The sequence below is a fragment of the Mycteria americana genome, chromosome 1 (genome assembly GCF_035582795.1).
Source record: "Mycteria americana isolate JAX WOST 10 ecotype Jacksonville Zoo and Gardens chromosome 1, USCA_MyAme_1.0, whole genome shotgun sequence".
In the NCBI taxonomy this organism is placed as follows: domain Eukaryota; kingdom Metazoa; phylum Chordata; class Aves; order Ciconiiformes; family Ciconiidae; genus Mycteria; species Mycteria americana.
In genome coordinates this window covers 220,121,743-220,146,821 of record NC_134365.1, presented here as the reverse complement: position 1 = coordinate 220,146,821, position 25,079 = coordinate 220,121,743, and the positions used below count along the sequence as shown (strand labels likewise).

General features: G+C 47.6%; 1 protein-coding gene across 2 annotated transcripts; it reads left to right on the top strand.

Annotated features, from left to right (window-relative positions):
• Positions 1–345: 345 nt before the first annotated feature.
• DGAT2 (diacylglycerol O-acyltransferase 2) lies at positions 346–24,847 on the top strand. 2 transcript variants are annotated; one of them, XM_075491296.1, is made up of 8 exons: positions 346–452; positions 8,656–8,775; positions 9,807–9,914; positions 10,791–10,861; positions 17,745–17,949; positions 21,273–21,447; positions 22,420–22,622; positions 23,451–24,847. In XM_075491296.1, exons 1-8 carry the CDS (start codon positions 413–415, stop codon positions 23,603–23,605), a joined length of 1,077 nt encoding a protein of 358 aa, XP_075347411.1. In that variant the 5' UTR covers positions 346–412; the 3' UTR covers positions 23,606–24,847. The 2 variants fall into 2 exon arrangements, with proteins under 2 accessions (XP_075347411.1, XP_075347412.1); XM_075491297.1 differs by lacking the exon at positions 9,807–9,914.
• Positions 24,848–25,079: the final 232 nt, after the last annotated feature.

The window sequence follows — 25,079 nt, the reverse complement described above, 5'->3', positions numbered from 1 at the left end:
GTCTTAAAATGCCCATCAGTAGTGGGGCCTTGGGGGGATTTTTCCCCCACCCCGCGATGGGGAGAAGGAAAACAGGGAGGGGAACACCTTGCACAAGGGCGTGTGGGTGCCCTCCTGCCTTGTCCTCCCCCCCCCCAAATCCCCATCCCATGCAGCAAGCAGCATCCCCGGGGCCAAGACCTTCCCCCTCCCTGGGCTGAGGGACCCAGGCGTCCTGCGGGGACCCGCCCCTCCCCGCCCTCCTCCTCCTCCTCCTCCTCCTCCTCCTCCTCCTCCTCCTCCTCCTCCTCCCCGGGGCTATATAGGGATGCGCGGCCGGTAACTCTCCCACTCGCCGGTTGCACCGGGGCTGCGGAGCCGGGTGCCTTTCTCCATCCCATGGCCCTGGCCGGGACCTGACCACCCCTCCGCAATGAAGACCATCATCGCTGCCTACTCCGGGGTGCTGCGAGGTACCGGGGGGCTGGCGGAGAAGGGTCCCGGCAGCGGGAGGATGCTGCGGTGGGGGAGCGGCATCCCGGCGGTACAAGGTGCAGGGTGGGGTGGAAGCAGGACCGAAACGCTCAGCTTTATTTATGATATTCCCCTTCTTCTGCCTGCCTGCAGGAGTGCTTGTTTAAGAGGGGGAAGGACGGGGAATACGCAATGGCGGGGAGGCTGGCTGCAGCTTTTCTTAGGGGTGAGGATCGCAGCTCTCTGGGCAAGGTTTTGCTTTTTAGCGAGCTTGGAGGGTCGGGCTGCTTTCCTGAAGCTGTTGCAAGCGGCTCTGGTTTATCTAAGCGAGTTTGCACCCTGGCAAAATGGGGGGGGTGGGGTGGCGTTTGCTTAAAAATGAGCCTCCCCCCCCCCTCCCCCCTTGTGACGGTAGGAAGGAAAGTGTAGTAGTTTTATCAGCACTGCATGGCTGGTAAAATTCACTGTTTGCAGCCCTGTTTTGTAATATTGTATTCCCCACACCTACATCAACAGGGGAGGGGAAAAAAGGCGTTGCTATTTATTGTTGCTTTGTACTGGGGAGTTGAAGATTCAGTGTGAAAGCAAGGTTTTATGTTAGGAAGTAAAGAGTTTGCTTTGACAAAGCTGCTGTGCTGGTAAGTCACTTCCTCGGCGAGAGGAGCAGGTTGGGTGTCGGTGGCTGACACCCATCATGGGCAGAGCTGCTGCAGACACTGAACGCTTTCTGCTGCAGGCTGAAACATGTAGGGTAAAGATGTGGGAGAGACAATATGGGAAATCCCAGACTGCAAGCTCCCTTGCGTGCTTGTAAAAGCAGCTCTAGGGATCTCGCAGGAATACATTCAACAAGTCCAAATGCTTGCTTGATAGAGCCTTGTACCCCTCCTGCAAGGGTGCTTGGCTAGAGAAGTGTCAGGACTTGCACGTAGTGGGGCTTTTGCAGGAAAATGCACTTGGACAACGATTTACCCTGTGCCTTGTGGAGGGTTCTTGAGTGATTGCTCTGTGTTGCAAAAGGCTTTCTGCCCTGAAAAAGCAAACTGATAGTTCCTCCTGGAATGAAGAGACCTGTGAAATAGCTTGTTGATTAAGCAAATCTTTAGCAGAGCTAAGTGGACCTGAACCTGATGAATTAACCCCTAAGCTCTTGCTTTTTGGGTCATGTCCTGCATGTAGAGCTGCTGGTGCTCATCTCTGTCAGAAAGATGTGGCACCCGCTGATATTAGATGGATCTGTAGGATCAGTTGTGACCTGATTGGGGGAAAGATCTGCATGTGTTTCCCATGCTCAGCTCTGGTCCTTAAAGTAACTTAGCTTGCTTATACAACTAGCAAGGTGCCAAGTGATGTTTCGTGTTGAGAGAGGTCATTTGAATTAACAGCATGTGAACTGTTCAACTGAGAGTTAACTGCAAGCCAAGTACAGAGAATAAATCATTCAGGAGACCTATAAAATATGTAGGGCTGACCCAAGACCTCAGTGGCCACCTTGTTGCCACTGGCATGTTAATGATGGATCTAGGACACGTGCATAATTCAAAATGGAGTGCGGTTTAGGGACAGTGATTGGCCTCATCTCTAGATAATCCTGCTTAGCGATGGAAAGCTGTCTTAACTCTCCTCAGGTCAGTTTTCCTCTGAGGCACCTCGCAGGGGTCCTGCAGTGATATGTGTGCTTCTTTACTCATTTATTCATGTGCTTGTGCCTGGGGAGATGGGAGATGTTGCCTTGGCCACTGCAGCATCCCCCAGTGCAACCTCTTGCCAGTTCTGTAGCCTGTCATGGGCAACAAAATGCAGGACCAGCTTCAAAGCCTGCCTGTTCAAAGCAAAAGCCAGGTGCCTGCCAGAGGAGCTCAGATTCAGGCTGGGCTTTGAGGATGATGATGTGGGACCCTGCAGACCAAAGACGGGCAGAGGCGAGGTGGTGCAGCATTTCATGCACGGGACCTCACGTGCTGCTTGATGATGTTGGATAACTTCCCCCACAACATAGGATATTTAGAACAAACCTACTAGACTTTTTCTACCTCCCTGACCGTCTTTTCCAAGCATCTTGCCTGAGCAAAGGGCTGACTTTTGTGGGGTGACAGTCTGAATGGCTTATACTGTCCTTTAGTCTCCAGTCATCTTGTTTGCCTGGTATCTGGCTTTGTCCCAGTGCCTGTAAACTTGGCTGAAAGTCTGATCCTATTTAAAAACAATCAGCAAAAAAGGTGCAGGCATTTGCCTCTCTCTCCATCCCTGTGTGTATGCAGGGGAACTTTCTTGGACACCAACCCAGTATTGCAAAAATCAGAGCAGACCTTGAACCAATGCCTAGGGTTGGATGATGCTTTGAGATGCTTTGGTTGGGTAGGAGGGGTTGTTGTCTCCTCATCTTGACCTGACCCACTTTGGCCATAGGCTGTCCAGGTGCTCTCCTCCTTGCGTTTGGCAGAGCAGCAAGGAGGTACTCCACTCTTGAAGAAAGATGTTAGTGTGGCCAGAGCATTTAAGGGCTGTTCTTTGCTGAAGTATCTTATCTCACTTCATCTTACAGAAGCTCCTTCCCTCCTTTGTTTTGGCTGGACTGTGGCTAAAAGCTTTAGGCAATATTGAGCTTCTGCAATGTGGAACAAAATTGTAGAATAGTTTGGGGTGAGGAAGATGATTTCACTCAGCTCTACCTTGGAGTTAATATTATGCTGCACCTGAGGTTTGGCAGACCTCATTTCTGCTTTGGGGGGGACCTGGGGGCTCCTGTTTTGGGAGTACGGCGTCACTGCTAGCTGTGTTGTAGGGTTTCCTCTTGACAAAACTGCCCGGGAGGTATAGGTCTGGACTTGCTTATGACTGAGCCCTTCTTTTATTGCTTCTACACTCCTCCCTGGGCACACCAATGAGATGTAGTAGGATGGTTCCCTTTCTCTTGTCTAGAGCTATTAAGTCTTGCTGACTTAAATCTAAAATTGTTGACTGGTCTAGGACAGCTGGGTCTACCCTCATGGTTACCTCACTTTAACCCACACACGTCTGCGACTGCGGAGACTGAAGGCCAAATTCAGTGCTGCGAGTAAATGCAGATCTACCGCGAGATAAATGTCATAACAAATTTGTTTATTTGCTATGCAGAATCCCAGCTCCTTCCTAATGGGGCTGAAATAGATGTTGTTGTCGCATGGCCCCATTAACTACGTTGTTAACCCCCAGTTGTAGGCATTCTTTACTGCAGATAATACGGGATTATTAAGTAGTCTCCTGGGGCATGAGCAAACTGCTATACAGCTGTGTACAGGGCAGGATAACTACAACCCATGCTGGTAATTCGTTATTATCTTAACAAATGATTCACTACCTAGTACCGCTAACAACAAAGCTGAAAGTGGAGAGAGCTTGTGCACTGCAGCTGGGGCATCTCAGTAAACCTAGACACAGAATAACTTCTTTTGCTCAAGGGGTTTTCCAGATGTCACATTTAATGTAGCAGCTTGCTGTGCAGACTCCTGCTCTTGGATGGGAGGCTGGCTCTTCACAAGTATCCTAGTATCGGTCTGTTTAATCTAGTTTTGTTATGCCTCCGCCGTCAGCTTCTCTGCCAAATATGTAGCTCAAAATGTCCATCTGCACCTATGCTTTGGAGGGGCTCAGCTATACTGCATCTAATTTGGTTTTCATCTAAATAAGCTGTGTGATGCAGTATAATTCTTGGCTAAGAATTAATATGCTAATTATGTTGAAAAGGTAGCAGATGAAGCTTGGCTTTAACAAGCTTTCAGTGTATTTTTAACTATCTGTAACACTTGTACTTCCTCTCAGCCAATTTATTTGATTGCTTTTTAATTAAGTGCTGTGGATTGGGTTTTCTGGTGTCCAAATGTGAAGTCCTGTTTACTTCCTCTCCTGGGACTTTTGGGTCTGCCTCCCTGCCTAGGTAAATCATGGTGTTTGAGCACTTTATCTGCAATAAACTGTGCTGGAAGTGCACCAGATGCTGTCCCTAGCTGAGTCTGTGCTGCAGGCATGAGTCAGATGCTTGGTCAAACCCTTCGTTGACTCCAGGATCTCCTTGGTAGTGTCTTTTGTGCTTGACTCTGATGGCTGCTGGAATTAAGTGGTCTAAGCCCATCACCAGTTGGGGGACAGCTGGCTAATGTCACTGAGCTTCCTCGGAAGGCTGCAGATGGCTGCTATCACTGAGCAGCAGTGAGGTCTCCTGGAGAAGTCCCTCTTTTGGCCAACTTAGCAAGTTGCATCCTTGAGAGCCATGCATGGCTTAGTGCGGGCAGTATCCCATCAACACCCCAGGGCATGAGCTGCAGTGCGGGTTGAGGGGCTCAGGATCTCATCTGAGACCAGGAAAGCTGTTGCTAAGATCTCTGCTGTGTAGACATGGGTTGCTAAGGCTGTGACCCCAAACAGCCAGGCTGTCCAGTTCTGGAACAGGTGCCCTGGAAAACAGAGCAACTGGAAAACACTCCAGGGGCTGCGCTGGGTGGCCAGCACGTGATAAGCAACTGTCTTCAGCAGTAGAAGATAGAGGTCTGCGTTTCTCCAGGATTCAAAATATTTCCTTGAGAAAAGACTGATACAAATGGATACCAAAGGCTGGGGTATGCAGTTTCCTTTGCCTCGAAGGTAATCATAGGTATGTCTAATGGGCCTTGTTAAACTTGGGTGTTAGAATCACAGAATCGTATAGGTTGGAAAAGACCTTTAAGATCATCAAGTCCAACCGTAAACCTAAGACTACCAAGACCACCACTATACTGTGTCCATAAGCACCTCATCCAAACGTCTGTTAAATACCTCCAGGGATGGCGACTCCACCACTGCCCTGGGCAGCCTGTTCCAGTGCTGGACAACCCTTTCAGTGAAGTAAAATTTCCTAATATCCAGTCTAAACCTCCCCTGGCTCAACTTGAGGCCATTTCCTCTCGTCCTATCACTTGTTACCTGGGAGAAGAGACCGACCCCCACCTCTCTACAACCTCCTTTCAGGTAGTTGTAGAGAGTGATAAGGTCTCCCCTCAGCCTCCTTTTCTCCAGGCTATAATAATGTTAGGCTAATGTATTCCCTGAAAGTTAGAGAAATTGCCTTTCCTATATTTAATTTTCCTTTGGGTTTTTAATATGTGAATGATCCTTTGTGTGGGCCCACAGGTGAGCTCTTAAAAGGAAGGGTTTACTTTAAAGAAGGGAACCCAAGTATCAGTGTTGGATTATTCTGCTGTGGCCAAGTCCCAAAAAACCACATTTCTGTTGACTTGTCAAAGCTCTTTTGCTCTGTGTCACCAGTAACTGGCCTGGTTCTCCAGAGCATGGAGGGTCTTCCCAAAAATGCTGCCTGGCTGCTACAGCTGAAGGAGAAAGGAGGCAAGGCTTGCATGGAGAGTTGAATACACAAAGTGTTAAGTCTGACATTATGAACAGCAAGGTCAGGACTGGCTGGAAATGGCTGTCTCGGCACTAAAATCTGTAATTGCCTGGCTTGCAGTTGATGCACTGGGTCCATCCAGAGTGTGCAGGAAAGGTAGACCATGCACGGGCAGATGCACTTGCCAGGTGACACCTCTGCACATTCCCACAGTCCTTTCCGTTGCCACTGGACTTCTTTTATGTCCTTAATTGGGAATTAAATGCTAATATTCAGCCCATGGTAACTACTGGCTTTTCTGGTGTTGGGAATCTTGATCTCTGCAAAGGATGTTTTTGCTTTCAACAAATAACTGACCCGGGACACCATTTGTCCAAGGGCAGGTGCTCAGCTGCCTGCTCAGAGCTGTCTGCAAAACCTGTGCCTTCCCTCTGTCTGCAATAGTTGAACATTGACACAAAAAGCTTAATGCAGTTTGGGAAACAAGTTGACTTAGGCTACCCAGTACTGTTCTATTTACAGGGCTAGCAATGCCTACAATTTGTTAAAGCATCTAGAAAATGCTGAAGTACAAATTCTCATCTGGAGGGACAAACAGTTGTTCTCTTCGGGGGAAGAGGATAGGGATTTAGTTGATCCAAGGCTGGAGCGTTGGATTCATCAATCCAAAGATGTTTTGGTAGTGTAACTACAGGTGCTGGAAGGATAAATTACATGGGGCTGGGCTTTCATCATGGATCACAAAATCTCTAAGACTTTGGGTTTATTTTGAGGGCATAGAGATGTGGCCAGTGACACCACTATTGCTAAAAGCGTCCTTTAAACTAGTGTCTAGCAGTCCTCAGGCCATGTGAGGTCTGTCCACGTGCAATTTTGTAGAGCAGGTTTTTGGGACAGCAAGATCCTAGAGCTGCAGTAGAGGCTGCCCCTAGGCTGTGGCCCCTCAGTGGGAATGACCGATTTCTCTTACCCTTGGAGAGGTGACTGACTTTGTAAAAAATGGGGTGGAGTTTACCACTCACCCCAAGTTTGGGCATTTACTATCAAATGTGAAGAGTTGCAGCACGGGATTTCTGAGTCTTCCTGCTTAGGTACTCCAGTGTTGCAAATCAGTGGTGGTTTAACTCATCAGCATGTTGCCCTGTCTCATCTCAGAAACTGGAGAGATACATTATTAGGAGTGAATTCAGCACATACTACGCTATCTTGCAAAGACCTGCTTTCAACTTGAGCTGCTGCTTCAGAATGGATTAGTGCTGTAGGTTTCAGTTTACTGGCAGTTGCAGTGACATGATCTATGCTTGACCAAAACTTGGTCTGCTTAGAGTAGTTAACGCCCAACCCATTGCAAGGATTGTTCATTCAACATAGACTAAGCAGAGCCAAGGGCCTAGGCTGGGTGGGCTGGCTCTAGATTTAGGCTGCAGGGTCTGGTGTGGCTCCTGGCTGATGTCCTTTACTAGCAGAAATGCTCAGGAAGGCATGTAGCCGTCGCTCCTAGGGACCATGCGCAGGCTTAACGTTAAATGGCTTTTATGTTTAGGCTTAACATTAAATGTCACTAAATGGCATTTAAGAGGGGCAGCAAAGAAGCTGCAAAACTAATAAACAGTTCTGCAGGTGGAGCTGCTGTGCATTAATCCTATTGCCTCGACTATCAGCAAGGGCAACAGTTAGCAAAGACTGCAGAGATGCTTTGCATGTTTAAAAGATGCATTAGTGAAACCTGCTTTGTAGAAACTACCAAAACTCTAGTACCTGCCTGTGTCTAGAGGAGGCTCTTCTCCATCAGACTTTCACTCAACTAAGCGTGAGCAGTTGCTATGGTATCGCCACTAGCAGTGTCACATCTTGCCAGCGACAGCAAGGACCGAACCCATTCAATATAATGGCTCCTTAGCAGCGTTGCATCCCTTCTAATAACAGGCTGATCCTTAAACAGAAAAGGAAATATGTCAACACACCTCCTGGTTTGTTGATAAGCCAGCAGCTTGATTTGCATTTTAGCCAGTTATTATGGTGTTTGTGAAATAAAGTAATGAAGAGAAGTGAAGGAAAACGCACTTGCAAGTGCTTCTTTCTCGAGGTCGTTGAGCATATCAACAAATGCTGCAGTGGGTGGCTCCTCATATAGAAACTGAGTCTTTCACTTCAGTATTTTACTGGGGTCTCTCCCCGCTTGAATACCTTAAGCTTCTAAGAGTGGCTTTCAACTCCTTCCTTCCTCACTTACTGCTTTAGAAACACTGTGATAGTTTTCCTTATCCTTGGAGCTGTGGATCCCCGGGGTTGTGGGTTGAGGGGTTGCTCAACCAGCCTTTAGGCTGTGCTGTGTAAGGCTGGCGTGCGGAGCTTTCCTTAAACGCATGGAGGAGTTGTGCAACAGACCTGGGTGAAGAGTGGATGAGCAACAGTTCAGACCACAGCCTGGTGTGTGCTTGCCTGTGGCTTGGGACAGCTGATCTTTATCTTATGGTGAGCTCATGGGTTTCCCTGTTATCAAACACCACTTCGAGGAATTGGCAGTTTGAAGCGGGGGGGTGTGTTAGGACCATGTGTTAATGTCCTCCGCACACTTATGGTCAAGCGAATAAAGGCTTGCTCAGGTGATGTTACCCATTAATCCCCTCCAGCATCCCCAAAACAGCTAGATGTTTGCAGATGGCAACCCTTCCCCTTCCAGGATGCCTAAACTCCATGGGAAATATTAGCCTTTGACAAGCCTTGCTCTTAAAAGCAAACTACACGAACATTGATTTTAAAACCTCCTATTTGAAAGGAAAATATTGCTACCTTTGCTCAGTATGCAAATGTAACTTTATTTCTTTTTTTTTTTTCCTTAGGCACAGGATCAAGCATTCTTTCTGCTCTCCAGGATTTGTTTTGGCTATCTAAATCCAAAGTAGAGAAACAACTCCAGATCATCTCTGTGCTGCAATGGGTTCTCACTTTCCTTATCATGGGTACGTAACACCTTTTGGCCAAAAGCAAAGCTTTTCCTTCATGCTGGAAGACTTTTAATGCAAAAATGTTAACTTTCACATAAGCATTAATTACTGGATGTGCACTGCAGCAGGACAGTTCCTGGGGTGTGGATATTGTAAAGCACAGTTGCATACTTTGATATTTTGGCAATAAATAACTTTACCTGGCTCTAGAAAAACACAGGAGCTATGGAGAGACCTACTGATGTTTAGCTCATATCTGTGTCTACCATACAAATAAGACTGAAGCAATTGGCAATCTCTTACCTGACTCACTCATGGGAACGTCCACAGAGAAGAAATTTCTTAGAAGCAATAGGTAACTGATGCAACTGATTGCAACAGGAGTGCCTTCCTCTTGGCTTGGTCTCCTTCCAAGAGGTACCAGAGATGGGCGAGAAGTGTTTGTGTTAGACCAGTAAAATAGTAAAGACTGTCTGTCTCTGGGTGCTTCTGTTATGTGAAGCCTCAGGCTGCTCTGCTGCACAGTAGTGTCGATAATTAAACTGGAGAAGGATGCTGACTGCAGTCAGTCAAGCAAGTCTCGCTGTTCCTTCCCAATTTGTGCTAAAATGGCACAAACTCTGGTTTGTGGATCTCTGGTAGCCTGGTGGGATGGCTGTCATAGAGCTGGTGTAATGCGTGAATGATTTGGGTAGCTGTGGAAGAAACCTCCTTGGTGTGGGCCACAAAGAAATCTTGATGCTCATGAAGTCCAGCTCTTGCCTGGAGAAGCAGCTGCCCTACCTGGAGATATTATAGAAGAGAGACCTGGAGAAACCATGAAGGGGAGGCTGAGGTACTTCAAAGCAGGTAGCTTTAGAGGAAGCTGTCTCAGTCCTACATAAGGGGTTTTTAGCTAAATCCGATTTGATTGAGGATTAATGACATCAGATTGAGACTAAGACTTCAGTATAGAAGGGTCAAAAGGCAAGGGGCTCTTAATGCAAGTGTAAACGCAGACCAAAACCTGATGCAACCTTGTTTTCTTCTTTCTTGGACCTATCCAGGTATTGCTTGCACTTTAATCCTCATGTACATACTGTGCACAGATTGCTGGGCGATTGCTGCTCTATATTTAGCCTGGCTGGTATTTGACTGGAATACACCAAAGAAAGGTAAATATTGCAGAACAGATCCTTGCTGTTTAAGTGTCCCTGTCCTCATATTTGGACAAAGAAGCACTTCCTTATAATGGGTGACTTCCCTTCTCAGGGGGACTTGGCTGAATCGCTGATCAAAAGCATTATTCAGTGAAGCATACAAATGGCAGCCCTCAGCGTAAGCAGTGACTGCAGGTTTTATCGATGCTGAGGGTACTACCAGATAGCAAGCACTGACATCATGCCATTGCTGGCTTTTAGCAACATATTTATAAGGCTTAGGTTCTTCCTGTAGGTCAGAAAGATCTACGTAAAGATTCAAGATCTTGCTGTCCTCTCCAGCTCTTGCAAGGTTCGGATTATGGCATGACTATTAAGATGTGGCTCCCCTATGGAGTCAATGTTGCTGCAAATAAAGCAGAAAACTTTATTTCAGAGAACACCCTGTAGAAACCAGCTCTGAGAACCCGCTACAGCAATGGCAACAAGCTTTGATGGCAGCTCCTTTCATAGCCAGATTAGCACAATTCTCCCTTGCTTCAAGACCACTGAAATCATCCAGGATCTTGGCCTTTCCCAAAGGATGAATCTGAGGTTAACATTGAGCTGTTCCTAGCTTGAATTGTCCATTGCCCAGCTACAACAGGTTATCAAGTCAGCTCCTACCCTGAATTTGTAGTCAGGCCTTAATTAGCTTGAAGACCCTGAAGTCCTGAGCATGGATGGTTTCACCTGATTTTAGTGAAAGATGCAGGTGTCCCACTTAGAGGAATGAAATTGTTGATTTCGCTAGTGAAACAGCAAACTATCTGGAGTCCTCTAGGCTTCTTGGTGAGCACCCATGTGGAAAGAGCTTTACAAATGTGATTTTTTTTTTTTTTTCCTCTTCAGGTGGAAGAAGATCCCAATGGGTGAGAAACTGGGCTATATGGAGGTACTTCAGGGATTATTTTCCAATAAGAGTAAGTAACAGTTTAACTCTATGAATTGGGACTTAACTGTTTTAGACTGACTTGTAATAACCCCTGTGGGGATGATGTTGTACCTACACTAGTCTATCCGTGACACTGAACTGTGAGCACGACATGGTTGCTTACCATTGCCATACTACTGCTTGGAGCAGCTGCGGTTATAAAATCTGAAATGCATCACCAGTGATGGTATCATGACTTGTAGAAGCTGCTGCTTCTGATGGTCTTATAACCAGACTTCTTGATGCAATCTGCCCTGTAGCTGTAAGGCTCCTTGTTCATCTCTCAACTTCTCTCCTGTGCTGCAGCAGTCCTGTGTTGTGCCTAGCCCTACCTCTGTTCCCCTCTTGTAAATCTAGCTCAGTTTTGGTCTGTTTTCCAGTAACACCCTAGGGCAGCAGTGTCTTGGGTAAGAATAGCTGAGAACCCCGTGCACCAGAAGTCCTACCACTTCACCAGGAGCAGTGAAATCAGCTCTGAAGTCTAGCTGCTTTGGGGAAGGGGGGTTTTCAGCAGTGGGGATAGCTCCAGTTCTCCAGCTTGCTCACCTTCTGCTTGTATTTTCCCTGCTAGTTCAGACGCGTTGCAGACAGAAGACAGGGCTGCCACTCTGCTCTGGGGATGGCAGAATGAGCTGGAAGACTTAGAAGGGAGCAGGGGCCAAATTCAGCTAGGAGGGAACTTGATCCCCTTTGGAAGGACACACAGCTGAAAGGACTATTATGTAAGGCTGTTGGCAAGTTTTATTCGGCCTGAGCAAAAGGGAGGCACCTTGCCATGGCTTTTGATGAACCAGCCTGCCCTAAGATAGTCCAGTCTTGGAAGGCAGTCGGGAATCCAATTCCAGTAGGAAGCCAAAGTGGCGTAGACTGGATTCCTCCTTTGCAAAGTCACTTGAACTCTCAGGGTGCCTGAACACGCTGCCAGTGAACACTCTTGCCACATTCTTCCTGCTACTAACGGGTAATTCTTGGCAAATGTAGGTGTACATGGAAAAATACACTACAGCTGCACAGGCTGCAAGTGGCTGGCCAACCCAGATCTCGTAGCTGATGGAGAACACAGCATGCTCTGGTGTGGAAGGGTCTCAGATGGGTTGTCCTCTAGTACCAAGCCCTCACTAACTGCGACAAGCCCTGCCTTCTTGATATTGCTGAAGGCTGAAATGGGCTAGTTTCTCCTGGGAACTGGATTCAAGAGGGTCACCGGTAATGGCTGGTCCTCTTGTTTCACCTCTCCTTTGATGGCATATTTAGCCCCCATCTTCATGGAAACATGCTCCGCACCAGCCATGCAGGTCAGATCCACTGTAGATAGTAGAAGCTTGTCAAACAGGTGGGTTGTTCAGGTAGGTTTAGAGATGGGATCGGGTAGATAAACTGAACTTCTCTGCTGTTCTAGGTAAATACTTGCTAGTTCCCGCAGTCCCTTTGTGAGAACCCCTTATGGCTGTAATTCCTCTGTCACTAAGGGGGCAGAGCTGTGGGGGGTTTACAGAGCCCACTGGTAAATGGTATGCAAAGGGTGGCACATGAGAGTTGACAGCTGTGGGATAACTCTTGCACCTGCTGTGGGGGAACAGCCAGCTGGCTGCATGCTTGTTGAGCTGCTACAGGGATCATGGGGCTGTGAGGTGCTAGAGGTGGTTGTCTGCAATTATGGGCATGAATATTATCTCTTGTAAGGAGTGGCACCAGCCACCACAACAGCTTGGGCTTGAACTTGCTAGGAGCACGGGAAGTCCTTGGATAAATTATTTACCTGTCTTCGGTCAAGAGGGAGGCTGGTCTAGAGATGGCCACTTGTTTAAATCTTCTGTCTGCAAAACTCACCTGGACTGGATCCTGAACTGTCTGTCATGGCTTAGCAGGGCTTGGTTTGTCTCCCTGGCTCGTGTTTTTTTGGGGTAGTCGTCTGATGCACCGCACCCTGTGCCATGTGTCCACTGAGCACTGCGAGGGCAGATCACACCAGTGACAATCTCACCGGTGGCACTTGTAATGCTGAACTCGGTTTTTTCAAGATCTGCACGTAGAGCTGTGCTAGCTGCATCCGTATCAGCACAGGTACCACCTGCATTAGGATATTAGCTCAGAGTTTACTCCTATTCCAGGAAATAAATAGGAAGCAGTTTTGCAGATTTTTTTGCCAAAACCCTAAGGCTGCCTCCCCAGGAACAGGGACCCAACTGCCGGTGGGTGACAGTTGTAGCACCAAAAACTTGGGAGGGGAGACCTCTTAGTATAATGTCCTCAGTGGCTGCAGATCTGAAGGCCAAGGTTTCCTTGTACCTGGCTGGTGTGAGCTCAGTCCTGAGGATGCAGGCTGGATCTGGCCAGACCAAAATGCCACCAGGATCGACCTCTGACAAAGCTGTATGTTAGAACTTGTGGCTAGGTCTGCTGCATCCCTCCACAGCTGTACCTGCTGGCATCAGGCTTGCTTTATCAGAGTAGCTGCATGAGAAGCAGGCTCTGCTCTGGTATTTATGGTGATTAGGCTTGGTCTCCACCCGAGTCAGCAGTGCCTCCCATCCTGAAATGCCATAGGACTATTGTACCTGTACCTGGAGATACCAGGTCACGTTTTGTAATACCAGGTGGATTGGGGAACCAGCCTGAATCTGGCTCAATTCCTCAGCATGAGCAGAGGTTGCCCACATTCACTGGGGCTTCACGCAGCTCCTATGACAGTAATAAGCTATTTTAGGGCACTAGAAGCTTAAGTTTGTCTGCTGCTTAGTGGCTGGCCTTGCAAATAGTGCTTTAAGCTAAGCAGTGCATGAAGCAGCTGAGGAAGCTTCCAGTGAGCTAAATCCTGGTGCTGAACTGCCAGGTAAAGCCCAGGCTCTTGCAGGTGTGAGCATGGTGCTGGACTCAACCCTGCTGCTGCAGAGGCAGGCGAGGTCCCAGCAGCCTCCCCAGCACATCCTGCTGATCTGAGGATGTCACGTTGGGAGTGCCACAATCTAAAGGTCATCTTTAGGTAAAGAAGCCATCACCGGAGCATGTGAGCACAGCTACTGCTTATCTCCATAGGGAACAGCACTTCAGATAGCAGTGACTGCAGGCATTTGGCTTGCCTTTGTCAAGCAGTGAGCATTTCAGATGTGTGCTGCGAGATGCTCGGGCTCCTGCTGCGATGGGAGAGTCAGCAGCGTGCCAGAGCAGGGACTGTTGCAAGACAGTGACTTTTTCGCAGCGTTTGTCTTGCTCTCTGTGGCTTGGCTGGCTTCCTGGAAAAGCCTCTTAGTTGTTGTCGATGACTTACCGAATGGAAATGGAGACTTTTGCTTCCTATGTGTGATGTAGTGTAGTGGTAATACTGAGAGCCTAGAGCAGTCTTCAGATCCTGGCCTGCGTTGCTGGGAAGGTGAGAGAATTTCTTCCATAATGCCTCCAGGTGTGATGCAGCTAATTGCAATTGTTAGGTTGTTTTGCAAGCTTGTATGCTCACTACTGCTGCTTGGATCCTGCAGGATGAGCTCTAAACTTGTGCTTTCTGCATGCTTCTGTGGTCACTGTGCCGCTCAGCTCGCAGGTAGGCTGAGCACCCGCCTAGACCACTCATTTTCATCCTGCTTTTTGCTGGCGCCTGGTGCTGAGCAGCAGCGTCTCTGCAGTCCCCTTCCTCCACACTTGAATGTGCTACTTACTCATCCCGTTCCTACAAATAAAACTGGCACTGCTGTTCTTTGGGCATATCTGGCACTCAAATATTAACACTAGTTTTTCCTGTAATTGCGCTGCTTTATTGCTCCCGTAGGCGGGCTTAGATCTGTTTAAGGAAATCTCTCTGTTACTGCTAGAGCAATGGGTGGACCTTTGCTCCCACTGAAATAGGTTTGGTCTCAGACAGCAGCTGGGAACAGGCGTGTTAGTGCAGTGGGGTGAAGGTCCAGCTTCAGTCCCAGCACTGTAGTCATCCAGCTGGGATGCAGCAAGGACATGCTGCCTCTACCTCATCATGGGAGCGCTGGGGCTTCAAGGAGCTGAGGGCTGTGGGGGGCTGGAGAAGACCTTGAAGGCAAAAGGAAAAACCTGTTGGAGGTTCAGAGCAGAGTTGCAAAAGTGTTGTCAAATGACAGCTACAGCAATTCCTTAGGCCAGCCTGATAAGGCAGCCCAGCAGCTCAGTGTTTGCTTGTCAAGGGCAAAGGTGTGAGAAAACTAGTAGTGATCAGCCTCCTAAGGAAAGCTTCAATCTTGCTTGAGACTAGAAATAAGTGATTCTAGCACTTCAGAAAATTCCTGCGTCTAGATTAAATTTAGGGAGACATGAAGGCTCTGCCTTTGGTGTTGACAGGTCAGACCTTGGGCTGAGTTTATGCATTAGCAGATCTAAGACCTGCACCGCTTGCAGATAGGTGCACAAACCTGTCTGATGCCTGGCAGTCTTTGGCTGTCCTGGCTTGACTTGGGTGGAGGAAGACATGTTCACCTTCTGCAAACCCATCTGTTGTGGGAACAACCTGTGGAGGGCAGTGGCAGCCTGCATGCGACAAACTGGGGAAAAGCACATAAATATGAATGCCAGGCTGACTCTCAGACCTGTAGATCCCTGTTGTGAGCATTTGATTCTCACTGAGTCTCCAGTGCTGCTCAGATATTCCCCTTCTGCCTTGCCATGGGGGGGGGGTGTGCAGGTGCGTTGGTTCCCTGCATACCCCTTGCCTTGCTCCTGTGCTACTTGTGCAAGTGGTGAGCGTGGTGGGTATCATGGGTATCGCCAACCCTATGCCTCCATAACAGGAGGTCTTGGAAAGCAAACACAGAGCGATAAGGCTGCAGCTTGGCTGGGGCTCGTACAAGGTATGCAAGCAATGGGGTCCATTGGGAACTGGGTGTCCTTGCACGTCATGGAGGAGCTGGAGCAGGGTGCTTGCCATGGCTGGCAGCAGGAGAACAGCGTGTCTTCCGTATGAGAGCAGATGCGTGGCTCTGCCAAGCTCAGCTCACAAGCGCCTCGTGCGCCAGAGCGACAAGGACAAACCCTCTGTTTCAGCTGGCTTCCTTTTAAAGCAGCTGTGCTCGGTGCAGGTGAAGGATGAGGCTTGGAGCCTGGAACCCCCTACCCTGCTCTGACAAGAGCTCTAAGGAGGAGTGTCTGCTGCTGGTCCAACCAAGCCATGTGTGTCTGTAGCCACCAGGCCTTGAGTCTCTCCTCCAACTGAGCAAGAGCTGACAGATGGAGGGGTTGCTTACCATATAACTTTTTTTTTCCCCTCCAGTCTTTGCTGGAGAGTGGTTTCCAGTCTGTAGTCTGGGAGCCCTGTTTGTCCTAACTGGTCAAGGGACAGCCCTCCCACCCTGAGGAGTGAAAGCAAAGTCATCTACTAATTGGGCAAGAAGGGAAAGGGGAGAAAGGATGACTTGGTGTGACTCAGGCCACGGGGCTCTACAGAGCTGCTGCAACCACAAGCATCTGCACATGCTTCCTGGAGCCCTACGTGACCTCAAAGCTAGAGGAAAGTGTGGAGGGGGATAGTCAACTTGCTTAACCCGCGGCTGTCATGCCTGTATTGCAGCTACTGTCTTAAATAGCGCAAATGCTGTAGCCTCATCTAGGGACGGTGATGGGAACGTGGGGAGGAGGGAATCAAATTTCCAGGCACGCTGCTTCGGTGTGTTGCAATGGCACTTCGGCTCCCTGTAGCATGATTCAACAAAACGGACTTGCTTACTGCCAAAGAGCACTTCTTGGCCGAGACAGCGGGGTATGTAATGCTGATGTGACGTCTTGGAAATCTGGGCTTTTTCCTACAGGAGCTGACACAGAGTGACCTTTGCATCTACAGTTTGATGGATGGGGTGCAGTTGTTTAGCACCTCATGCTGAAGGTGCCACTGGGGCTTGTAGGTCCTGCCCTGGTCTGAGAGCTGCTGGGGTGTTGCAGTCAGCAAAAACTGGCACCATTGCAGCCTGAAAAAAAAAAATTAAATTTGATCCCTGCTTCTGTAGGGATGCAGCAGTCCTGTCGTATGCTTACTCGGACCGCTTGTGTACTGCCAGGGGAAGATGCTCTGCATGGGACGCTGCTGCTACTTACAGCATCAAAAAAATCCTCTGGCAATAGCGGTACCGGGGCATGGGTTGTGCTGTGCATGGCTAAGGCAGCTTTGGAGTGTCCCTGCTGTGCAAACAGATGAGTAAATGGTTAGGAATATTGCACAACCCCAAACCAATACGACCATTGCTCCTGGAGCACGTCCTGCAGAAATCGGAGCACTGCTGTGGATGGCTTGAGGTGTCTTGCTGGCCCTTTGGCGTGTAGGCCAGAGCAAAACCTCTTGAAAGGAGGGATAGTTTCCAGTGGTAAGCCACCCTTCTGCGCGTTTTCCCTCTTGGAGGGTGGCCAGCAGGCATATTAAGTGGTTGGGTCTTTTTTCAGTTATTAAGCAAACTTGCATCTGCTATGGGACACTGATTTTTATTTGTTTTTTTCTCCCCTCGTACTGGAACGTGAGCCACTAATGTGCTGGGAGAGGGCCTGGAAGGAGGCGTAGCTATGGCTACAGGGCCATGAAGAACCTGGTTGGTTTGGGCAAGAGGCTTGCAAGAATACCTTTGAGAGGAGTAGAGAAACAAAGGGAACAGGCTACTGCAACCCAAACCCTATTCCTGCTTGGCTGGCAGTCGTCTTGTGTCGAAGATCAGCCTGTTTATTCTGCTCCCTCTGCTTGGGGAACTGAAGTCTAAGTGGCTGCTCTTACCACACAACCTCTGAAATCCAGGATAGCCCATACCCCAGCTCTTAGGCTGTTCTCCCTGGTGGGAAGAGAGACAAAAGCTGGGGACTTTTACTTTTTTCCACCATTTTTTTCTTACTACCTGAAAATATCTGTCTTCATGTGAGCTCACTCTTTTCTTTCCTAGCTGGTTAAAACCCACAATCTGCTGACCACCAGGAATTACATTTTTGGATACCATCCACATGGCATCATGGGCTTGGGTGCCTTTTGCAACTTCAGCACAGAGGCCACGGGTGTCAGCCAGAAATTCCCTGGGATCCGACCATACCTTGCTACCCTGGCTGGGAACTTCAGGATGCCCATTTTGAGGGACTACTTAATGTCTGGTGGTAAGTGCAAGAGTACTTTGTTCCTCCTACTCATGCCCTTGCCTCTGAGCTCTCTTTCCCTCTTTTAAGTGAAAAGCTGTGGCAGAAGCTGACTTAACCACTTCTTTCTGGTAGCATCACACAAACGTTGCTTTCTTATAATTGTCAAGAGGAAGCTGTGAATAAATGTGACTAGCTTGGGCTGCAGGGACTGCTGCTCCTCTGCATTCATCCTTAACTCAAGGATACTCTTGTCCAAAGGCATAGTAAAGCTATCTGGCATCTGTAGTTGTGGGTGAGGAAAATGGAGACACGGGAGCAAGTTGTCCTAGTTACCGTCAGGAGGTACTGGTAGATGAAGAAGTCACACTAACTGAAAACATAAAGTATGCATTAGCCTTTGAAATGTGAATACCATGGCTAGCTCTGCTCCTGGGCTCATTACCACATGAGCTGTCACGCATCTAGGTCTTACGGTGGTGACAGATGCCCTCTTCACCCAACCACGCTTTTAGGTGCCTGCCAGCAGTAAAGAGTCTGGGTTATTGAATGGTTTCAGCTGTTCAGAAGAGCCCCTTCCCTGAAAAGATGGGTCACAGGGAACAGGCAGTGACACAACTTTGCTGAATGACACTAATAGGTCTGTTCTAATGGACTCCAGTATTTTAATGATGGAGGGCTTCTAAGTTATGACTGGACAGAGGAAGCAGTGTTGACAGCCTCAAGAAACAGTGTTATTGCATGGCCTGAGGTTCCTTTTCAGAGTGAGGATGCCTGTTGGTTAGGTAGAGATGAGGGAGGTAATGTTTAAAGACCATGAATTGAACAGTCCAGTTCCCTGTTTGCTGTTCCTGGAACAGATTCACCAATAAATGACTTTAAAACAGGTATCTCACAATAGCATTTTGGCTGAATCTTGACTTATAGCTGGGGAGAGGATAGGAGTAGCTGTACTTGGCTCTGGCTTCCTAGGTTTGACTGTTTCCAAGATTACTGCCTTAATTTGAGGGACAAGAAAACTAACTGGATCTGGTGCAGAAAAGGTGTTTGTCCCTGCCTAAGAAGGGCAGTATCTCAAGCTGGTTTCTATCTTCCTGCACCAGATGGAAGTTGCTGTGTGAAATCCGTAATTCCCATAATGTGGGAATTCCACAAGACAGCAGCGCACAAGAAGTTGGAATCCGCTTTCCAGTCTGTCACGCCTGTAAACTTAGTTCATGTGTTGCTTAAGTTTCCACGCAGCATCAGCCTTTCTATATTTTAAGAAATATATTTTAAGAAAATGTGTTCAATCTGCTCAAGATGACTGGTAGACAAATCTTGTGGCCAGGCAGAGCTGCTTCCCTCCTTCTGGAAGGAAGGTGGCAGTAGACATTAGCAACATCATTGCTGACAGGGCTGGCTTGGCTATCCCTGAGCATTACAGTTAAATCAGTGGGAAATTCTGCTTCCTCTATACTTAGGATTTAAGCAAGACTATAGGTGTGATCTCTTGGACAAAGTTAACTTTCTGAAAGCCATAATTTTCTTCATTTTCCTATACTGGAACTTAAGGGTGTCACTACAAAGGTTTTAACATCACTTGGGAAGTGCTGATAGTTCCCTCAGTCCTTTGTTTTGTGGATGAACCACTTGAAGTGAAATCCTAACAAATATTACTGTACCAATACACATACTTAGTTGGTTTACAACCAACTGTTGCATATTACAGCGTTTTATAGCCTACTAGAGGTTGGAGCTACAGCAGGGATCCTCTAAGGCACGAGGAGATGTCCAGAAAATCCTATATAGTGTGTAAATGTGCTAAAGAGCACCATTCAGCAATTGCCACTTGTCTGCGTGTCTTGCTGCATTTTCTGGAGGAAGGATTTCAGTGCTGTGAGCAGTAGTAATCTCCTCCTGCTAACAAGTGTGAAATGGCTGAACATAAATCTGTGCTGCCCTGTTAGCCAGGGCTGTGTAGTCAAGTGAGCCGTGGTGTGGAGAATGGGAGAAGTATGAAGGTTTCTGTCTGTCCTACAGAGCAGCAAGCATAGCCTGAGCCTTTCAAAGGAAACATGGTCAGAGAGATGTAGCTGTGCTGAAAGAAATGAATTTTTCATCTTCAAATCCAGCTGATCTGCCTCAAGTGAAGTCTGCTCCCCTGTGGTCTGGAGCTGGGATTAGGTGGTGACCTTGATGCCCAGATACACATGAAAGCTTGCAGACTTGCCCTGTATAATCCCACGGGACCCATTCACCATTTAGTTCTTGGTTTAAGTGATGACTAACATGACATGTGCAGAATCAGCTTCTAAAATTAAATTGTGTAATACTGCCCTTCCTAGTGCAGTGACCTTAAGTAGTACTCAACAGAGCTCAGACACGTGTGGATGGGAACGTAAATGATGGCATCTCACTTCTTCTTGGCTTATCCTGGCCAAAAATGTGAGGCATGAGCAAGCTCTGACAATAACTGTAGGATAAAAGCATGAGTTTCAGGAGGAGCGAATCAAACTTCTTAGCCTTTTTGGAGCAATAGAGTAGAAATTAAAAGGTTCCTTTTTCATTAGGCTGAATGGTAAGATCCCTGGGGTGGGGCCTGATGCTTTAGGGCTTTGTAAAGCTGGAGTGCTGTGACTGGTAGTACAGTCCTGTCCCTTCCAGTGCGGGGTAGAGGGAAAGACCTTCCCAGACACTCACCTCGGAGTGTGGACTTACCTGAGCACTCTGTCCCATACGTATCTTCCTTCCCAGGAGAGCAAAGGATTGCGCTCTCACCATGCAAGAGCTTGAGATGTTAGTTCAGAAATTATTTTTTTAAAATAATCCATAATAGATCTGCCTCTGGAAGGCTTGCCAATTTATTCTTTTTGTATCACTAAACCATCCTCCTAAAGGAAGACCTATTCCACTACTTGGTTTTGCTGAGGAACTGGTCAAATTCAGACTCTCATGCATCAAAGTAACAGAATTGCTCTGCTTTCCCCCTAAAGATAAACCAGCTCCTACTGCAACCTTCACTTGGAGGGAGGATGTCTTAAACAATTGCCTTTGGCATCACTAAGAGCAGAAGAAAATCCTTGCTGAAGTCTTTTGTGTTAAGGCAACTTTTTGAGAGCTGGTGTTGGTAGAGTTTGTCTATGACCAAGTCTAGTGCTGTCCAGGTCTATTAACTGCTCTTAATTGAGGAACAGGTTGCCTGATAATATACACAACCCTCTATGACCACAGTGAATTTTGACAACTCAACTTGCAATCAAGGCATGAACTTTTTGCTACAACTGTGGCTGGTGGCTTCAGGATCATCCAGGCTATTCTTAATCTTGCAGCTTGACCCTTATGTCTGTCTCTTGGATATGCAGGAATATGTCCTGTGAACCGTGACAGCATAGACTACATCTTGTCCAAGAACGGCAGTGGCAATGCCATCATCATCGTGGTCGGAGGGGCAGCGGAGTCCCTGAACTGCACCCCAGGGAAGAACTCTGTGACGCTGAAAAACCGGAAAGGATTTGTGAAACTGGCTCTACGGCATGGGTAAGAAGCAACCTCGATGCTAGAGCAGTACTGCTAGCATATAAAAGCTGCTCTCATCCCCTGAAGCAGCTGATGTCTTGGGTGGATTCTTCTTTCTGCGGTCCTGCTGTGTTGTGTGGATATACACTCAGAGCATCGGACACATGAGCCTGTCCTCTGAGCAGGGGACGGGGTAAGAAGCTGCTTGAGACAGCAGGAGGCTTCCAGGGCAAGGAGAGGCAGGTGTCAGTAACCTGCATGGGGCACCACCTGTGCAGCCCCTGCAATCTCCACGGATCCCATGGGTCTGAAATGGGTTGTCCATCAAAAATCAGAGATGAGAATATATGGACGTACATTCCGTGCCTGGCTGGGTAGTGTTTCATGGGCCCATTGCCAGTATAATTCTCTTCTTGCACGCCTTAAAAGTATATCTACTATATGTATAATAGATATACTTAAGTATCTACTGTATAGTGTATCTACTATAAGTATCTACTTGTTGTGGTTTAGCCCCAGCCGGCAACTAAGCACCACACAGCCCCTCACTCACTCCCCCCTGGGTGGGATGGGGGAGAGAATCGGAAGAGCAAAAGCAAGAAAACTCGAGGGTTGAGATAAAAACAGTTTAATAGGGAAAGCAAAAGCCGCGCACGCAAGCGAAGCAAAGCAAGGAATTCATTCACTGCTTCCCATGGGCAGGCAGGGGTTCAGCCATCTCCAGGAAAGCAGGGCTCCAGCATGCGTAATGGTTACTTGGGAAGACTATATAGTATCTACTGTATAGTGTATCTACTATAAGTATATATACTACCTCTCATGGCAAGTCTGGCTGACTCATGTCAGTACCTTGTGCTGCAAGCAAAGCTCTGGCCAGTAAAATCTGCAAATGTGCAGCCTGAAAGAGTACACGGCAGTGAACGCGGTGCTGTAGTATTGCCTGCAGACCAGGGGTGTGAGATCCTAACACCTAACATCTTTCCATCTTTCTAGTGCAGACTTGGTTCCTGTCTACTCCTTTGGGGAGAATGAAGTGTACAAGCAGGTGATCTTTGAGGAGGGTTCCTGGGGAAGATGGGTTCAGAAGAAGTTTCAGAAGCATATTGGCTTTGCTCCGTGCATCTTTCATGGCCGTGGCCTCTTCTCCTCCAACACCTGGGGGCTGTTACCGTACCCCAAGCCCATCACTACTGTTGGTAAGGTCTTGGTATAAACTTGCTATGTGCTTCTCTAGGTAGTAGCATACCTGAGCTTATGCCATATCCCCGCTCTAGCTTGGTCTTGGAGTCTTGACTATTTTCCCTTCTATATAAAACTGTTTTCCCTTCTATATAAAACCTTCTGCACAACTAAGAATGAGCTACAACAGTTTCCAGAGGCTGCAAACCTCCCGTCATGCTCTACTGCCAGCTAAGTTTGCCAAGTGACCTGTTTTGGGGTGAAAAATGCTGTAGCTGCTACCTTCTCTGGTCTTGGATGGTTAAAGTCAGAAGCAGCCTGCCCCTTCCCCCCAGGACTGGCAGTGTGATGCTGCCTGATAGCTGAGGCTTAAAGCCAACCCTAAAATTTGTCTTTGAGTCTTCTAACCCAAAGCTTTGAGGGAAAGAAAAAAGTGCTGCTTTGCTTTTGTGGTGTGTGTAGGGGAATACATGAGAACTGTAGGTTTTAGTCTTAGTTCCTGTTAACTGCGGAGGGGTTTATCACTCTGGTGTAAAGAGAAGCAAGTGGGACTTCCCAGCTTCCTTGAGCAGCAGAGGCTCTGCACTGCTGGCATTTGTGTAGCTAAAACGGCACGCTTGCCCTGGGTATCACTGGAGATGCAATGAGGGTCCTGGTAGGGGGACAACTGTGCTTCAGAGCCTAGCAAAACTGGGAAGAATTGGGCAAAGCTCTGCTATAATGGCAAGCTGTGCTATGCCAGGATGGACGTGGTGAACTACCATAGCTGCGGCCACAGAGGACAAATCTCCAGGCTGTACAGGAGCATTCAACCTAACGTGTGGATCTTTCTCTCTTTTTATCAGTTGGGGAGCCCATCACCATCCCCAAAATCGATAATCCGTGCCAGAGGGAAGTGGACTTCTACCACAGCATATATGTGGACTCCCTGATCAAACTCTTTGACAAGTATAAGAGCAAATTTGGCCTGCCAGAGACTGAGGTCTTGGAAGTCAACTGAAGGGACTGGCTCAGCAGCACCACCTCCTCTCAGAATCAACACATCTTCTCCAGGAGTCCAAGCTGTCATCGTGTACTTGAAAGCATGTGTGGGTGTATGTGTCTTTCAAAGAAAGTGTTTAAAGTATTGCTAGACCACTTTTAAAAATAAAAAAAGGCTTTACTTTGGATAAATCCCATTACAAATGTCTTTCTATCCAAAAAAGCACAACTCCCCATTGCTGTGAGGATTTGGATGGGGGAAATGATTGCCTTTGTAAACTGCTATATAATGCTGTTGGATTGCCAGCAATGGATGAGAAGCATTCCTACAGCTACTGTACCCACTAGCACAAGCTATTTTGGGAGAGTAGGATCCATCTGGTTTGCAATCAAAGCAGCAGGTTGATTTAACTGGGACGGCAGTATTACAGGCGTGTTGCTCCAGAGCCACGTTGAGACAAGCTGACATAGCACAAGGGCATTTCTGCTTTGGAAAAGCCCCTTCTGAAAGTACGAGTTGGCTGCCAAACCCCCTGGTGTGGCACCTACTGTGGATGGTGCAGGAAACCAAAGGATATGAGTCTGGTGGACCTCAATCCATACAATGTGATGGATACTTCGGTGGCTGTCATTTCACCACTTGTGTTTTGAATGTCAGTTTAGAAGCAGGTCTGCTTGCAGAGGCATGTAGCTGGAAATATGGGACTCCTTCATAGCCGCAAAACTCCAAGGACAAGTTCTAGGAGCGGTGGGATTGTGCAATCATGTGGCCCCAGTGTTGCAGATCCTTAGGGTAGCCTGCAGGGGTAAATGCAGTGGGACTATTCATGGAAGTGTTTTGGATCCCAAAAGCATTTGAGGAAAGCTAGGAGTAACTTCTGCCCAAAGATGGCTTTTAAATATTCCATCCAGTGAATGTAAAGGAGTAGCCTTTTCATGCATAGGATCTAAAGTGAGTGACTTTTTAAAGTGTTTATAAAATGTTTACGTGGATGTTAACACTGCTTGTAGTGAGATTTCTTCAGAGTACAATGTGTTTATGTATAAACCTGAAACATTGCACTACTTGCATGTTTGACCTGCCTTTTCAACGGTTCAGTTGAGTGTATTTTGAGCTCCAAAATGTGCCTTTCTTCCATGCAAGAGGACGGTACTTCACATTCCTGGAATCTTGCCTCTAAAGACAAATGTTCATCTGTCATATTTGATAGACTATTGTATTACAGAGTATCAATTTTTGTACAAATTTCTAGAAATAAACTTGGGCAAAAATAGTGGGCTGCTTTTGGTGTTGCCGTGGTATGTGGCTGGGTTCGTGTTACAGCAATTATTTGTGTGATTGCAGCTGTGCCTTGACTTTTAGGGGGAGAAAACTGGGCTGTCCAAGAGCAGACCCACACTAACCTGTGTTGTCCCTGCATGGGACACCCAGGATAGCCTAAGCAAATCTTTGTGGGTTTAGGGTGGGGTTTTGCCCGTCAGTGTATAAGGAG